At 43.3% G+C, this 16,752-nt stretch overlaps 1 protein-coding gene across 1 annotated transcript; it reads right to left on the bottom strand.

Annotated features, from left to right (window-relative positions):
* Nucleotides 1–1,286: 1,286 nt before the first annotated feature.
* capn9 (calpain 9) lies at nt 1,287–14,288 on the bottom strand. The gene is made up of 20 exons (XM_072703854.1): nt 13,969–14,288; nt 12,749–12,818; nt 10,237–10,355; nt 9,879–10,012; nt 9,180–9,348; nt 8,560–8,643; nt 7,846–7,931; nt 7,683–7,760; nt 7,138–7,298; nt 6,576–6,739; nt 6,188–6,396; nt 5,611–5,647; nt 4,571–4,651; nt 4,228–4,285; nt 4,051–4,115; nt 3,565–3,633; nt 2,964–3,042; nt 1,965–2,081; nt 1,804–1,862; nt 1,287–1,640 (listed from the first exon to the last, which is right to left on the bottom strand). The coding sequence occupies exons 1-20, from the start codon at nt 14,164–14,166 to the stop codon at nt 1,614–1,616; spliced, it is 2,064 nt and encodes a 687-aa protein (XP_072559955.1). The 5' UTR covers nt 14,167–14,288; the 3' UTR covers nt 1,287–1,613.
* Between the last annotated feature and the right edge of the window lie 2,464 nt (nt 14,289–16,752).

Raw genomic sequence — 16,752 nt, 5'->3', positions numbered from 1 at the left:
TCTCAATAGGGTTGAGGTCAGGGAATGATGATGGACACACCATGAGTTTTTCTCCCTTTATACCCATTGCAGCCAAGGATTCAATGGTATTTTTAGCAGCATAGGATGGTGCGTTGTCTTGTATGAAAATTACTGTACTGAAAGTATTGAAAGTATTATGAATGCACTATTTAAGACATGTTAAGGAATACCTACAGTACCAGTCAAAAACCAAACACACCATTTGGTAACTCCAATCAGCCTTAGCATGTTTTTGGAAAGTGGGAGGAAACCACAGGGAGAACACATGCAAACTCCACACACATCAGAGTTTAACTGATACTCTTTGTAAATATCTGCTAATGATAGGCTTGACATGAATTGTTCTCTGGTTAAAGAGTGAAATGGAAAATGAAGCTCTGAGTCTGTATTCAAATTGTCTTAGGTGTGTCACATATTATACAGAGAAAATGACATGGATTCATGTAGGCCTACATGTATTTTTTCCCTCTTTTTTCTGGGATGAGGGGCAATAGAATATTTGTTAATTCTATTACGCATATCGTGATACTTGTCATTTTCACCACATGCCAGTTTCTTAGGATGCTGAGTTTGTGTTTAATCCCATTGCCACCCCAGTAAAATCATTAGGTCTAGTCTGGCCACCCCTTTGTAAAAGGTCTGGATGTTCTTCAGTTGCTGTCATTCTATATCATGCTGTCATCGTTTTATAATATGTGTTGATTCTTGAATGTAATACAAGATAAGGGGAAAATGCCCATCCATCTTCCAAGTAGCTTATCCAGTACCAGGTCGCAGTAAGTCTGGGCCTTTTCCTGATAAGCACAAGGTCTCATGCAGGGGGTAGGTTGCATGTCATTAGATGGAAACGGGAGAACCTGATTGAGTTTCTTTTAAAACTGCATCTTTTAAATTACTTGTCAGATCCACCCCTGGTTTTTCAAAAGAAAAAAGTAGAGCCCAGATTTTTCTCTGTGGTACTTTTATTTATGTAACTTCTTCTCCATTATGGTATTCATAGGTGGATATGTATTGTACATTCCAACAGTGCCGTTTTTCTTGAATAAAAATCATCTTAAAATGCAATGTTGTTTATCAGATTTAAGGTAAAAATGTGACACATTACCAGGCATGAAGTGTAGCTTTACTCATGAATATGAAATTGAAAGGTCAAGATGACTTGTTTTTCCGAAGAAAAATCATGGATTAAACAGGAACTTTTACAGTCGCTATATATTATTAGATGTTTGTTAGCAGTGTAATAAAACATCGCATTAGCCCACAGCTCATTACTCATAATTAGCCTTTATTATGCCAGTTCCACGAGTCCCTTTGAACATTTCTTTTAGCAAGTGGTCCCCTGCCAAACCAGTTCTCACAAGTGTGATTGTTTTACAAGGTGGCTGATACAGTTATTTAAAAATAATTTCATTTCAGAAGCCTAATTATTATATGAAATAGGTTATGTAGTATAATATCACCTTTGGAAACATGGGTAAGGAGTGTGTAGTCAGCTTAATGGATATCTGGCTTTGGGATTTATTACTAATGTTAGCAGATGAAAACATTACAACTTTTCTTTGACACGTCTCCTGATCTTCAGCATCTGGTTCTCAAACATTCATGGATAGTAAGAGAAACTGTTGAGACAAGACATTCCTGTCATCATCATATGGTCACACCAGTTACTGTGTGGCTTTGCATGACATTACGGAATGGATTAAAATAGAGTAAAACCAAATATATAATAAATAGTGTAGTGTATTGAGAAAAATAAACTATGATGAAGGAAAAATGTATTACCTGACTAAAATTCATGGAAACCACTCCTCTCTTTGCACTGTCCAGTGCTTGGAAGACCCCTGTGTAAAGATCCGGTAATTATAAACAGGATCAGGCGCCGTGTGACCTATTCGCTTCTGCCTGTTTGCAGCCTCCGATGGGGAGGTTGACACGTTACTCACTGAACATGTTTTCCAGCCGTACGATGCAGGTGAGATAGTCATCGAAGTCGATCTCGAAGTTGGAGTCGGCAAACCTCAAGCAGATGAGCTGCAGTAGCTTGTTGTTAACTTGCATCCCTGCAGAGTAAAGCCACATGTTTGTTTCATACACTCTGGGTTTGAATGGTTCTTTGTCTTATTTTTATTAATCAATCCCTGCTTATTCAATCATCCTGAACATGGAACCACACAACCAACCCCCCCCCCCCCCCCCACACACACACACACACCCCACCACTGGCACAATTTATTGTCAGTTTACAGACACTATTGTATTATTTCTACTGCTCTATGCTGCTATGATTGATTACACACTCAGGCACTATGTGGATACAATATTATACCCACACCCCTTTTCTTACACTGTCCTGTGTTTTTGCACTTATACAGAAATGATTCTGAATCCCTCCCTTTTGTCACATGCTTTCTGTATGTTTCACCATGGTCCTGTGGGAACATCGCTTTATTTGACCTGATGAACCTGGAGTCTATTCAAAGAAGTAAATATGGCAGGACAAATCTAATCACACACTATGGGCAATGTAGAGATACTGCTCAGAGGGAACCCACACACTACAGGGAGAACATACAGACCCCAAAGTGCCCAGAGGGAACCCACACACCACTGGGAGAACATACAGACCCCAAAGTGCCCAGAGGGAACCCACACACCACTGGGACAACATACAGACCCCAAAGTGCCCAGAGGGAACCCACACACCACTGGGAGAACATGCAGACCCCAAAGTGCCCAGAGGGAACCTACACACCACTGGGAGAACATACAGACCCCAAATTGCCCAGAGGGAACCTACACACCACTGGGAGAACATGCAGACCCCAAAGTGCCCAGAGGGAACCTACACACCACTGGGAGAACATGCAGACTCCAGACACACAGCAAAAGCAGGATTCAAGCTCCAACCCTGAAGGTGTCAGTTTTATGTAGGTGTGCCTCACCTGCGGCTTTAAGGGCACTGCGCAGCTCGTAGGAAGACATACGCCCATTGCGATCCGTGTCAAATGAGAGGAACAGCATCTGAAAAACAGAAACACCCTCACCTCAGACAGCAGGCCAGCCAGACCGGCTATGAAGTATTACTGACTCAACCTTGTGGAGCCCTTCCCTGCCACACACCCCTTGGCACCCTGCCCCAAGACGTCAATCCAGTTCTTTTGTTTTTTTTAAATTATTTTATTTTTTATTAAACTGCGCCTCCAAGGTGTGGTAGGCTTGGTCAACAGCAGGGTGTAGTGCTGCAGATACTAATTATTGTACAAGCAGAAATTATGTAATGCACCTGTTTGGTGTGTAGGCCCTAACCTCTCCTGTGAAGGGTGCCAGGTTCATTTTAAACAGGTTCCAGGTATCTGCTTGCCTGTTTATCCATGTTACAGAATCTCAGCAATCAAGTAAGCAAAGGTTGATCCTTGCAAATTAAACTGAAAATAATGGCCATCTTACAGTTTATTATCAGTATTCTTTATACCACAGTAGGTTTCCTTTCCCGAGAGAAATCGAGAAGCAAAACAAGACTTTAAAATGTTTATCTATACATACCATCCATTTCTTGAATTTATCCCAGAAGATTTTGAACTCTTGAAAATCCATAGTACCAGAGTTATCCACCTGTATGTATTCAGTCAAGTCCAATATATGTAAACTTTTATACAACAATATATCTTTTAACGTTAAGGTTCTTTATCAATTAAGATTCAAAAATACCAAAACTACTGCAAGTTGTTTACATGACAAAATACATCAGATGCACACGGCTAATCCTTAGACTGGTGCAGCTCAGCTATGAAAAGGACTGGACTAGAGCTGAAAACATCATGCAAAAATTTCCAAAAAGTGCACTTTTCCTAAACTGTGAATGAGGGAAAGGTGATCCCAGAACGTTCTGTAACAGCTGTCATGTGTAGAATACTGCCCTTGGTTAGTGTCTGCTATAGCTTGCTGTAGCAACAGGGAGTTTAGCATTACACTTATTACAGAGGGAATATTTGATCTGCTTCCAAAATTAATCCAGCCCGCAGAGGATACATCCATGAGATTGATCATGCTGTGACAGGTGTCAATGGACAGTTCATCAAACTTGACCTCCTGTCCTGAGAAGGAAATGAATAAACAAATGAGCAGATCACAAATGAATGGAGCAGAGCTTTGCGATGTGTTGCCTATGCTTTGATAGTGAAGGTGTGTGTGTGGTGGTTCACTCACTCCTCCTGAGCACCTCCGTCAGCACGTGCTGCAGCTCAAATGCACTGATCACCTGGTCCTGATAAGGGAACAGTAAATAAGTTCTTCCTTTAATCCCGTTGTACACATATAAACTAAAACTAACATGTAGACCAAGTAGGCAGAGATATAAAGTAAAAAAAAAAATCACAGAAAATATACAAGCTGTATGAGTCTGGACATTATAATTTGAATGCTTATTTATGTACCAGACACTAATGCTGTAAATATGTGACATATTAAACAGTAGTGGGACTGCAGGTAATTATACAGCAGAATGCATTCAGTAATCACATACACAATGGCCTGTATGTGTGTGCCTTACCGATCCAGCGATCTGCTGGAAGAGCTTCCTCAGGCCCTGCTCCTCCTTGGTCTCCTCCGCAGGTGCACTTGGCTTAGGGGGCTGGAGCAACAGAGAAATAGGCAGACGTGGGACTCCTAGAAGGGTCCGCCATTATCAAAGTGGCTTAGGGGGCTGGAGCAACAGAGAAATAGGCAGACGTGGGACTCCTAGAAGGGTCTGCCATTATCAAAGTGGCTTAGGGGGCTGGAGCAACAGAGAAATAGGCAGACGTGGGACTCCTAGAAGGGTCCCCCATTATCAAAGTGGCTTAGGGGGCTGGAGCAACAGAGAAATAGGCAGACGTGGGACTCCTAGAAGGGTCCCCCATTATCAAAGTGGCTTAGGGGGCTGGAGCAACAGAGAAATAGGCAGACGTGGGACTCCTAGAAGGGTCCCCCATTATCAAAGTGGCTTAGGGGGCTGGAGCAACAGAGAAATAGGCAGACGTGGGACTCCTAGAAGGGTCCGCCATTATCAAAGTGGCTTAGGGGGCTGGAGCAACAGAGAAATAGGCAGACGTGGGACTCCTAGAAGGGTCCCCCATTATCAAAGTGGCTTAGGGGGCTGGAGCAACAGAGAAATAGGCAGACGTGGGACTCCTAGAAGGGTCCGCCATTATCAAAGTGGCTTAGGGGGCTGGAGCAACAGAGAAATAGGCAGACGTGGGACTCCTAGAAGGGTCCCCCATTATCAAAGTGGCTTAGGGGGCTGGAGCAACAGAGAAATAGGCAGACGTGGGACTCCTAGAAGGGTCCGCCATTATCAAAGTGGCTTAGGGGGCTGGAGCAACAGAGAAATAGGCAGACGTGGGACTCCTAGAAGGGTCCCCCATTATCAAAGTGGCTTAGGGGGCTGGAGCAACAGAGAAATAGGCAGACGTGGGACTCCTAGAAGGGTCCCCCATTATCAAAGTGGCTTAGGGGGCTGGAGCAACAGAGAAATAGGCAGACGTGGGACTCCTAGAAGGGTCCCCCATTATCAAAGGCTCCATGCGTTTCCTGTGGGTTTACAGTACTTACTTCTGGCAGGTTGGCCTCAATGGAGTTACCCATTTCCCTGTGGAGTGAAATTAGTATTTTTATACTGACTTTTTACCCACAATGTAATATATACTTGACCACACAGACACACAGACACATGTTTGTACTAATATCTTTGTGGGGACTGTCCATTCATTTGTATGGGCAAAACCCTAATCCCAACAATGACAAGCCTAATCCCTATGCAGCCCTAACCTAAACCATAAACAAATTGAGTTTCCCTTGTGGGGACTAAAAATGCCCCCACAATGTCAAAATAACAGGTTTTTATACCACAATGTCAAAATTACAGGTTTTTTTTCATCACATTGTGGGGACATTTGGTCTTCACAACAGATGGTATACATAACCCTCCCCCCCAACACACACCCACATACACACAGGGATGCCAGTTATCCTCTGCATGTCTTTGGAAACCAGAGCACCTGGGTTAAACCTTCATAACACAACAGAGTCAAGGTGAACCTGAAGCCCTCGACCCTGGAGAGGTGAGGTGTTGCTGCTACCCGCTAAATGAAATATGACCAGTTACTGCACTACAGCTACTGAAACGTACAGACAGTTGACTTTGGTCTCTGAGAATATCCTTATCAGGAAGTCAGCCTCGAGATGGGGCTGGAAGATGGTTGGCACAAGCAGATAATTCCCAGCGGGCAACTGGAAGCGTTGGGAGAGCTCTCGCACGTTGATGTATGACTTGCTCCGTGCTTTAGAGGCGTTATAGCGGAAGAAGTCTTTGTCAACATGATCCTTGCCATCAGGACACTGCGAATGATCCAAATTTAGCATTAAATTTCAATGAAATGCAAAACCTCTAAAAATACAACCTATCAACTAAAAATATTTTGCTCAAAGGGAAAACTTTACTTGATGGAGCATCATCCTTTGACTTCAGTCTACTACTGACAGGTCTGCAGTTTTCTGGCAGGAACAGTAGGAGGTACCTCATAAACCGCAAAGCCGATGGTCTCCAGGTCGAGTCCTTCCTTCCGTAGCTTGCGTCTGTTCTTCTGCATGACAGCGATGATGACATTGCACAGGTCTTCATTATCATCCTTATCAGGGTCCACCAGGGTCAGCTTGAACTGAGGGTTTGTCCAAAATGTGTCTGGAGCATTTAAAATGACATTATTAATTGCATATCCAAAATGCAGTTATTTCACTCATTCTTCATTTTATGCATAAGTCATGTTTGCATATATCCAGTGATCCAAAATGCGCTGTATGTGATGAGTTTAACCACTCGAACAGACAGCAATTGATGCACTTATTGTGTGAATGTAAAATTAAGTCTTTAATTTACTAATTAAGGCAAGGCTCCCCTGAGAGAAAATAATGGACAGAATAATGTTCTTTTTATTAGACAGAAAGTTCCACAGACTTCAGCAATCATAAATTATGGAAGCTGAATTGTTGATTGTTTTATTCAAATTCCCTTGTTAATAATGTAAGAATAGTACAAATTCAGTTGACATGTCAGGCTCTTTGAAAGAAGCATGACCTCACCGATGTAATTGCGGCATCCTCCAGCTGTTGATCCCCGAATCCAGTTTCCCTCAAACACCTTCACCTCCCATTTCTTCTTGGTGCTGTCAGACAGTGAATCCGGCGTCAGGTTGCAGATCTCGACTCTGTCATAATTGTTCTTGAAGTCATTAAACTCCATCCTGAAATTCAGAGACAAAAGAAAATGAAACAGTACATATAACTAAAAATACCAAATTTCTAAATGCCAGAACTGTACCAGAAGTAAATGATAAACTAATTCATCTTTTATACTGGCTTGAACAGGAAACTGTTTAAAATGTGCAGAAGTGTATAAGATACAGTATATATGGCACACTGCTATTGAATGGTGCTTATTATATAGTTTATAAACATTTATAACATTAATAACTATTAATTATAATTAATTATCATACATAATTATTTATTATTCATTGTGTATTCTTAGTAAATTGATACTTGAAGTTTTATTGATAATGATTCATGTTGAGAGCTAGTCATCTTTACGCTGTTAATAATGCTAATATGATGTTAATCTGATTTACCAGAATTCTCCATCATCCGTGGCCCTCTCCAGCAAGCGATTCTTCTCGGCCTTGTCAATTACATTCCACTCAGATGAGCTGGGAAAGTGAAACGGTGTCACATTGCGGCTGTTTCTGGTGACAAGACACGGTAAGACAAACGGAGTAGCTGAGCGCCCCCTACTTGTCACTCCATGGCCCGTTCCACTCCACCTGTCCCCAGGGGTTTCTGATTCGGATTAGCTGAACCACTCTCCCACGGAATTTTACCTGCAGTATTTACAAAACAATGTTACTTATCATCAACTTCAATGTAAAGGAGAATGTTGCACATGTTTGTTTGTGTGTGTGAAAGCTTCCTTGAGAAAAATAACCCCTTTTCCCCAATTTAAAAGTGGAATAAAAGACAATTTTATGGTCGAATGGGCATAAATGAACAAGAAAAGGTGAAATGCCCAGGCCAGATGAGTGTGCATCTGTATGGGTGCTGCTCTTTGTGAAGAAAGACTGTACAGTGCTGGCTATGGGTGCTGCTCTTTGTGAAGAAAGACCGTAGAGTGCTGGCTATGGGTGCTGCTCTTTGTGAAGAAAGACCGTAGAGTGCTGGCACATTTCATTCAGTCCATTCAATTTCTCTTAAGCTGCATTCAGATCATTGGTAGATGCTACCTTGCCACGTGTTCAGTGGTTTTTACGATTTCTTTTTCTGCTGAAATCTCAGTTTTAGACATACACTCAGTCAGCTTCCAAGCTACACCAGCTCTGCATTACAGACCCCATTGTTGCTTATATTCATACCAGAACGAAACATCGTTAATAAACCTTTAACATTTATATATATATATGATATGAATATCTGATCGCCATTTTAAACATTAAGCAGTGCAGTGTCCCATACCTCTTCGAGCCCTGTGATAGAATAGGCATGCCCCTTAACCAGGCCTGTGGATGTCTGAGCCTCGGACTCAGCAGAACTTGTGATCTAGGGTGACATTACAAGGTAGTTATTAAATGTAGCACCATTTCCTGGAGAATATAATGATGGAACGTTGAATAAACAGCGAACATATAGAGCACAGCTGTAAACAGTGAATGTATACAGCACAGCAGTGGACATATACAGTTTAGCAGTGAACAGTGAATGTATACAGCACAGCAGTGGACATATACAGTTTAGCAGTAGTAGTTTTTGCTGTCTGCTCATTTGGTTTTATGCCTTGAGAATGAGTGACTAAGTGTATTCTGGGAGGAGACGCCTGGCAGCATTACCACAGTATATAGGCTGGATCATTTTTTCATGTTAGGGTTTGCATCTACAAAGTTAAGGACAAGGTAACTATTTAGTAATATTCGATAGTATTAGACAAATTCAGTTTGGGTAATGCAGACAGTGAACTGAGGTGACTCGAAGGCGAGAGCGCCTGCCTTCAATACTCAAATGACTAGATGTTCAGCATAACTCTCCTCCCAAAGCCACGGCTCAGCTTTATCCAGCTAACATCGATATTGAAGCCTTACGTCGATTGAGCAGCCCATCATGGAGCCTCGTCGCAGGGCCTTCTGCAGGATTTGGAAGAGCTGTTCTGGGGGGCTCTTGGTCTCGTACACTTCCCCCACGCCACCGCTGAAGTCCTCCAAGGCCTCCAGAGTGCTGCCGCCCTTCAGGGCCTCATAGCTCCCATTCAGCCTGCAGGGAGCCAGAATTTATTTACATCAATTATGAAATCCTATGTTCAAATGCACTGATCCAACACAATATGAGCCTGCCTTTCCGCTAACCAACACATAGTATGAATTTTCATGTGGCTCCTTGATGGTGGAATGACCCACCCACCCACATCCCGTCATCAGAATCCCCTAATTTTAAGAAATGCCCTAAAAATAATCTGTCCCAATGACACATCAACTATTCCTCCAACCACTGATCACTGTCTTTATCTGTGATCCCTTGTCTGGTATCCATGGTGTCTTAGCTGGTGTCAGTGATCACTTAACTGGTATCTGTGATCCCTTAACTGGCATCTGTGATCCCTTAACTGGTATCTGTGATCCCTTATCTTGTATCTGTGATGCCTTAGCTTTTATCTGTGATCCCTTGGCTGGTATCTGTGATCCCTTGGCTGGTATCTGTGATCCCTTGGCTGGTATCTGTGATCCCTTAGCTGGTAAATGATTCATTTTAACATAAATGTTGTTGTCTTTGTAATTTCTACTTACTTAGCATAGGCTTTCTCCAGCAAGGCGCTCCAGAACTCATTGCTATCAGCTGAGTGAAGAAAAATCAGGCGGCTTCGAACCGTGGGTAACCTGTCATCAACGACCACGTCCAGCCATTTGTTGTGCTGCCAGAACTACATGAAGAGAAGCATCTAGGTTGGCAACTGTGTTATAAATATACTCAGTTTTTGAAAAAGCTTGTTGATATATGGAGCACAGTTACAAATACAAGCTCAAATTGATCAATAACAACACTGCTATCGACTCTGAAAGATGCAGTGTGTGAAATATGAAACAGTAATCTCAAACACCCCACTGTCCACTACAGTGATATATAAACACTGCGCAGGAGCTGGACCTGGAAGTGGAAGATGCCAGCATAGCCCTGGTCGAAGTTCTGTTCCGGAGGAACGACTCTGGTCAGTGTTTCCTTATGAAGGGTCATTGAGGCCACAGCAGCCAGCAGCCAGCAGTCACCTGCAATGCAAACGGCCCACGTTGGTCACACTCAGTGCTGCAAATCTGGCAATATGGATACTGCAGCAATTCAGCAATGCCAATAGATGATTTTTGGAGAAAAAATATGTGAAAAATGAATCGGTTACGTTTTTTCACAATTCTTGAATTCCAATTCAAGATCACAGATTTACAAATATAATGCATTCTGAAAGACATTATCTAGAATGTGACAGACATAGTGCTAAGTCAAAAGAACATAACACCAGCACTGAATCAGACTTCATTATTGTCATTTTCTATTACAAAAAGTAATTTCAAAAAACATCACTGTCCCCCAAAGTCAGAAACAAAAAAACTTTAATATAGGTTTTTTTGCAATGTCCTAGAACTGATTAATTACCTACATTATACATATTGAAGGCCATTCAAATTGAAAAAAGGAATAAAATGTATTGTTAATAATATTAAATTAGACTGCAAATTGAAACTTTTACAAAATTGTTCATTTCTTTAAGTGACATATGACATTCAGAAATGTTGACTGAAGAATCAGTTTGGCCTTACAGCAATTTTGTTTTGTTGATCACTTTTTAAAACTTCAGTGAACATGAAAAGTATGTGAGTAAAAGTTATTATTTCCATGCACGTACTATTCATGTACTATCACAGAAGATAAGCTAGATCATAGATAAGCTAACAATAGCACTGCTAGCATTCATGTCTGCACTTCCCAAATACCAAAAATTCCTAAGTCAATTTTTCACTAATTGATATTTAGATTGGCCTATATATACAGGTGTGGAAAAAATTAAGAGACCACTCTGTATTTTTAAACAAATCTGCATTTTTAAAGCCCTGTTTAATCCTGATTCTGCGACAGACAGAAGTACTCCAGAATAAGGTGATGCAGGAGACACTGGGACCAACCATAAACCAGCCAGATAAAGGGCAAAAGTGACTCTCTAATGCCAGAAATGACCTTTTCTCATGAATCAGAGGATGACAACAAGTGACCTTCAAAAGGAATGGGAAACATTAAGTTGTGTAAAGTGCACTGCTAGGAGAGTTCATGTCAGGCTCCTAGAAGCATATATATACACTCACCTAAAGGATTATTAGGAACACCATACTAATACGGTGTTTGACCCCCTTTCGCCTTCAGAACTGCCTTAATTCTATGTGGCATTGATTCAACAAGGTGCTGAAAGCATTCTTTAGAAATGTTGGCCCATATTGATAGGATAGCATCTTGCAGTTGATGGAGATTTGTGGTATGCACATCCAGGGCACGAAGCTCCCGTTCCACCACATCCCAAAGATGCTCTATTGGGTTGAGATCTGGTGACTGTGGGGGCCATTTTAGTACAGTGAACTCGTTGTCATGTTCAAGAAACCAATTTGAAATGAATCGAGCTTTGTGACATGGTGCATTACCCTGCTGGAAGTAGCCATCAGAGGATGGGTACATGGTGGTCATAAAGGGATGGACATGGTCAGAAACAATGCTCAGGTAGGCCGTGGCATTTAAACGATGCCCAATTGGCACTAAGGGGCCTAAAGTGTGCCAAGAAAACATCCCCCACACCATTACACCACCACCACCAACCTGCACAGTGGTAACAAGGCAGGATGGATCCATGTTCTCATTCTGTTTACGCCAAATTCTGACTCTACCATTTGAATGTCTCAACAGAAATCGAGACTCATCAGACCAGGCAACATTTTTCCAGTCTTCAACTGTCCAAATTTGGTGAGCTCGTGCAAATTTTTCCCTATTTGTAGTGGAGATGAGTGGTACCCGGTGGGGTCTTCTGCTGTTGTAGCCCATCCGCCTCAAGGTTGTGCGTGTTGTGGCTTCACAAATGCTTTGCTGCATACCTCGGTTGTAACGAGTGGTTATTTCAGTCAAAGTTGCTCTTCTATCAGCTTGAATCAGTCGGCCAATTCTCCTCTGACCTCTAGCATCAACAAGGCATTTTCGCCCACAGGACTGCCGCATACTGGATGTTTTTCCCTTTGCACACCATTCTTTGTAAACCCTATAAATGGTTGTGCGTGAAAATCCCAGTAACTGAGCAGATTGTGAAATACTCAGACCGGCCCGTCTGGCACCAACAGCCATGCCACGCTCAAAATTGCTTAAATCACCTTTCTTTCCCATTCTGACATTCAGTTTGGAGTTCAGGAGATTGTCTTGACCAGGACCACACCCCTAAATGCATTGAAGCAACTGCCATGTGATTGGTTGATTAGATAATTGCATTAATGAGAAATTGAACAGGTGTTCCTAATAATCCTTTAGGTGAGTGTATATACAGTATACGGTTACATTCCACCAAATTACACGAAATACATATTTTAAATTTATTCCGTGATGTTGCTTTTGTCCTTCAGACAGACGTGTCACTCACCCAGCTGTCCTTGGCAGATGTCAGTCCTGTCAGCTCCACCCAGGATGAATTTAGGGTCTTTACAGATCTCCTGAAATAAAATTAGACAACAGTGGTTTTAAACAACCTTTGGTTATGCCTTTTACTGCACATATGGAATCATTTTTATAAATGCCATGATAGCATCCATCTATCCATCCATTTTCTGAAACTGCTTATCCTGTTCAGGGTCGTGGGGGGTCTGGAGCCTATAGGCACAAGGCAGGGAACAACCATGGATGGGTCACCAACCAATCACAGGGCACAAGGCAGGGAACAACCAAGCATGGGGCACCAACCAATCACAGGGCACAAGGCAGGGAACAACCAAGGATGGGGCACCAACCAATCACAGGGCACAAGGCAGGGAACAACCAAGGATGGGGTGCCAACCCATTGCAGGGCACTCATGATAACATATTTGTGTATTTTCCCAGAACACGGAGGAATCTGAACAATCAAGTTCTGTGTAAAGCAGGTCTTTCCAAACGACTGGGAGCAGCAGAGGTATCTTTGAGGGTGTGTGAACATTCTTTGAGGTCAATCTGACAGAAATGTTGTTTGCAATGGAATGCACCGATTCAGAAGCCAACACCCCAAATGGAAAACAAAGGAACGGCCCTTGATGGAACCTCCTTAGCAACTATATGGTGAATTTGTGTGGGTTTTTCCAAAGTAACAAAATCTTACACAGGAAGTTAAGAAAAAAGTGATCTCTATGCGCCCCCTGAGGAGAGTACACAATAAACACACCATAGCTAAACCATCTTCTAACCGCTATCGGGAGCCTATCTCAGGCTGCACAGTGCTCAAAGCAGGGGGGATTTGGAATATAAAATGTATTGTTATTTAGTATGTATAAAACTATATTGCTTTACAAACAACTGTTTTAGAACAAATTGTTATAACTTGTGAATGGATGTTTACTGAAGAATTAGTGTCATGTTTTTGAAACCAGCTCTAGTTTCAGTCAGTGCCCTTTAAGTAGCACTGTACACTACTAATTCATACAAAAGGTCATAGAAATAAATCTGATTACAGAGTGAAATGGTACAGGTGAATGACATGGTTTCATTGCACATGATTAGAAACCATTGTGTCCATTCTGTAGCCTTGGCTGTATATTGTACATACTGTACAGCTGGGCACTTCCTTTCAGAATAGTATTAGTCCTATAATTAGGAATATTGTACAGTACATACCCCTGGACGCTTCCATTCAAAATTGATAGGGACTTGTTCACTGTAGAAAAGTGACGAGTCGCATGCTGGAAAGTCGGGGTCTTCAAACAACTTCTTCTTTTGCAGGCACTCCTGTCGTAGCTGTTCGAATGTCTTGCCATCCGACTGGCTGCTGATGGCTGCAGTGGGTTTAGGGCCGCCGGTGGGCTGGTAGGGCATCTTCGGAGCCCACTGGGAATGAATGTACAACCTGAGAACGTCTGGAACCCGAGGCAGACTGCTGGCAGATCGCTGGCGTCTCTGATTGCTGCCAGTCAGACAGGTCGCCACTTAGCCGTATGACTGCGCCCACATCTAGCAGAACAGGTTTTCCTTCTTGACTGAGCCATCCAGTATAACGAGGTACCTCCCACGGCATTGTCTTTAGGTTTGTGTGACGGAATCTCCACCAGATTCCTTTAGAAACTACCCTGCAGGGGTTTGTGTGCGATACCCTTCAGGATTATATTTTCAAGACAAAATTTGTGTAAATGCCTGTTAATACAGTATTTCTCCTTTAATTCAATTACCAACTAAATTAAACATCCCAAATGGGGGAAAAAAAGCACAATAGGCATATTTACCCAGATAAACAGGTTAACATTATCCACTTTTTGGATATAAAACAACAAAGACAAGTAAGATTCAACACAAAGTTACTCCTGCCCTTCCCCTAAGTGTATATACACCACAGTTTATTTAATCCACCCTTAATCATTTAACCTTACTATAGCGATCATTTGTCAAAATTATTATTTCTGCATAATTTAGTCCCCGGAGCTATAGAACTGTTGTGTGTGGGCAGGAGTATGGCTGCATCTACAGGGCAGGGAGGAGAGTGTCAGCCAATCCATGGTCCAGCTGCTTAAGATGCTTCAGGGAAAGGAGCCTGCAGCCTATCCCAGGCAGCACAGGGCATGAAGCAGGGCAGCACCTTGGGTGTGGTGCCAGTCCATCGCAGGGCACACTGTGGGTGTGGTGCCAGCCCATCGCAGGGCACACTGTGGGTGTGGTGCCAGTGTATCGCAGGGCACACTGTCGGTGTGCTGCCAGTCTATCGCAGGGCACACTGTCGGTGTGCTGCCAGTCCATCGCAGGGCACACTGTGGGTGTGCTGCCAGTCTATCACAGGGCACACTGTGGGTGTGGTGCCAGTCTATCGCAGGGCACACTGTCGGTGTGCTGCCAGTCTATCGCAGGGCACACTGTCGGTGTGCTGCCAGTCCATCGCAGGGCACACTGTGGGTGTGCTGCCAGTCTATCGCAGGGCACACTGTGGGTGTGGTGCCAGCCCATCGCAGGGCACACTGTGGGTGTGGTGCCAGCCCATCGCAGGGCACACTGTGGGTGTGGTGCCAGCCCATCGCAGGGCACACTGTGGGTGTGCTGCCAGTCTATCGCAGGGCACACTGTGGGTGTGCTGCCAGTCTATCGCAGGGCACACTGTGGGTGTGGTGCCAGCCCATCGCAGGGCACACTGTGGGTGTGGTGCCAGCCCATCGCAGGGCACACTGTCGGTGTGCTGCCAGTCTATCGCAGGGCACACTGTCGGTGTGCTGCCAGTCCATCGCAGGGCACACTGTGGGTGTGGTGCCAGTCTATCGCAGGGCACACTGTGGGTGTGCTGCCAGTCTATCGCAGGGCACACACACTGTAGGTATGCTGCCAGTCCATCGCAGTAGAATCAGTGTCATGGGGGCAGTGGGGGGACGGTTATTCACAGGCCATGCCCCCCAAAATTAACCATTGTGCCCCCCTCCCCCCCAAACACCAACCACCAATATTTTATATTCATTTTATTTTTTTGAAAATGTTTTTCCAAATACAAATAAAGCCAGGGGCGTGGCTACGGATCAGGATAGGAAACTGACTGAGGGAGGAACAGAAAAGAAACAGACATACGGAACAGGAAGGGCTCCGGGTTGCCAGGTTGGGTGTAGAAGAGGTCCAGCTTGTTTCAGTCAACTCAGCATCCCTGGATGAATGAATATATGCCATCCATTTTCTGTACCCACTTGTCCTATTCAGGGTCATGGGGGGTCTGGAGTCTATCCCAGAGGCTATGGGCACAAGGTAGGGAACAACCCAGGATGGGGTGCAGACCCATTGCAGGGCAAACTCATACCCTATTCAGTCACACAGGCACACCTACGTGCAATTTGGTAACTCCAATTAGCCTTGTTTTTGGACTGTGGGGGAAAACCGGAGTCCCCCGAGGAAACCCCATGATGAAATGGGGAGACCATGCAAATTCCACACAGAGTCACAGCAGGTACTCAAACTGTAGTCCAAGAGTGAAACATACATATTCACGCCACCTTCTGCTTTGGTTTGGTTTGTTTTATTAAAGTGAGTTATGTTCTGCACACAGTCGCCATTTCATTGTTCATTTGGTGAACACTTAGACCTGTGGTCAGGCATTTTTAGTGCCTCCTCTCCCCCCTAGTTGAGGTTACAATTAAAACAGAGAAGGCCTTGAATATGTATGTGTATGTTTGTGAAGTTATTGTATCTCTTTTTGGATTTAATGTATTATACTTTAAAAGGCAACTGAAATAATTTGTTCTTCATAGTGTCTTTTTGGAAGAACTTCACAGATTTTGTATTAGAATATCTTAGCAGAGATGCTCCAGTTGTAATGCTTGGTTCCCCTGTTTGTACTGAATGCACTTTGTAGACGGTCTCTAGCAAAGGGCTGCACTTCAACTCTGGCTTATTTGTTTCACGGAAAATGCAGCATCAGTACAATAAAAAATGAACATATCA

Source organism: Paramormyrops kingsleyae, chromosome 20, assembly GCF_048594095.1.
Source record: "Paramormyrops kingsleyae isolate MSU_618 chromosome 20, PKINGS_0.4, whole genome shotgun sequence".
NCBI lineage: Eukaryota > Metazoa > Chordata > Actinopteri > Osteoglossiformes > Mormyridae > Paramormyrops > Paramormyrops kingsleyae.
Note: the sequence above shows the minus strand (reverse complement) of the source record. Positions and strands in the feature narration are given on the sequence as shown.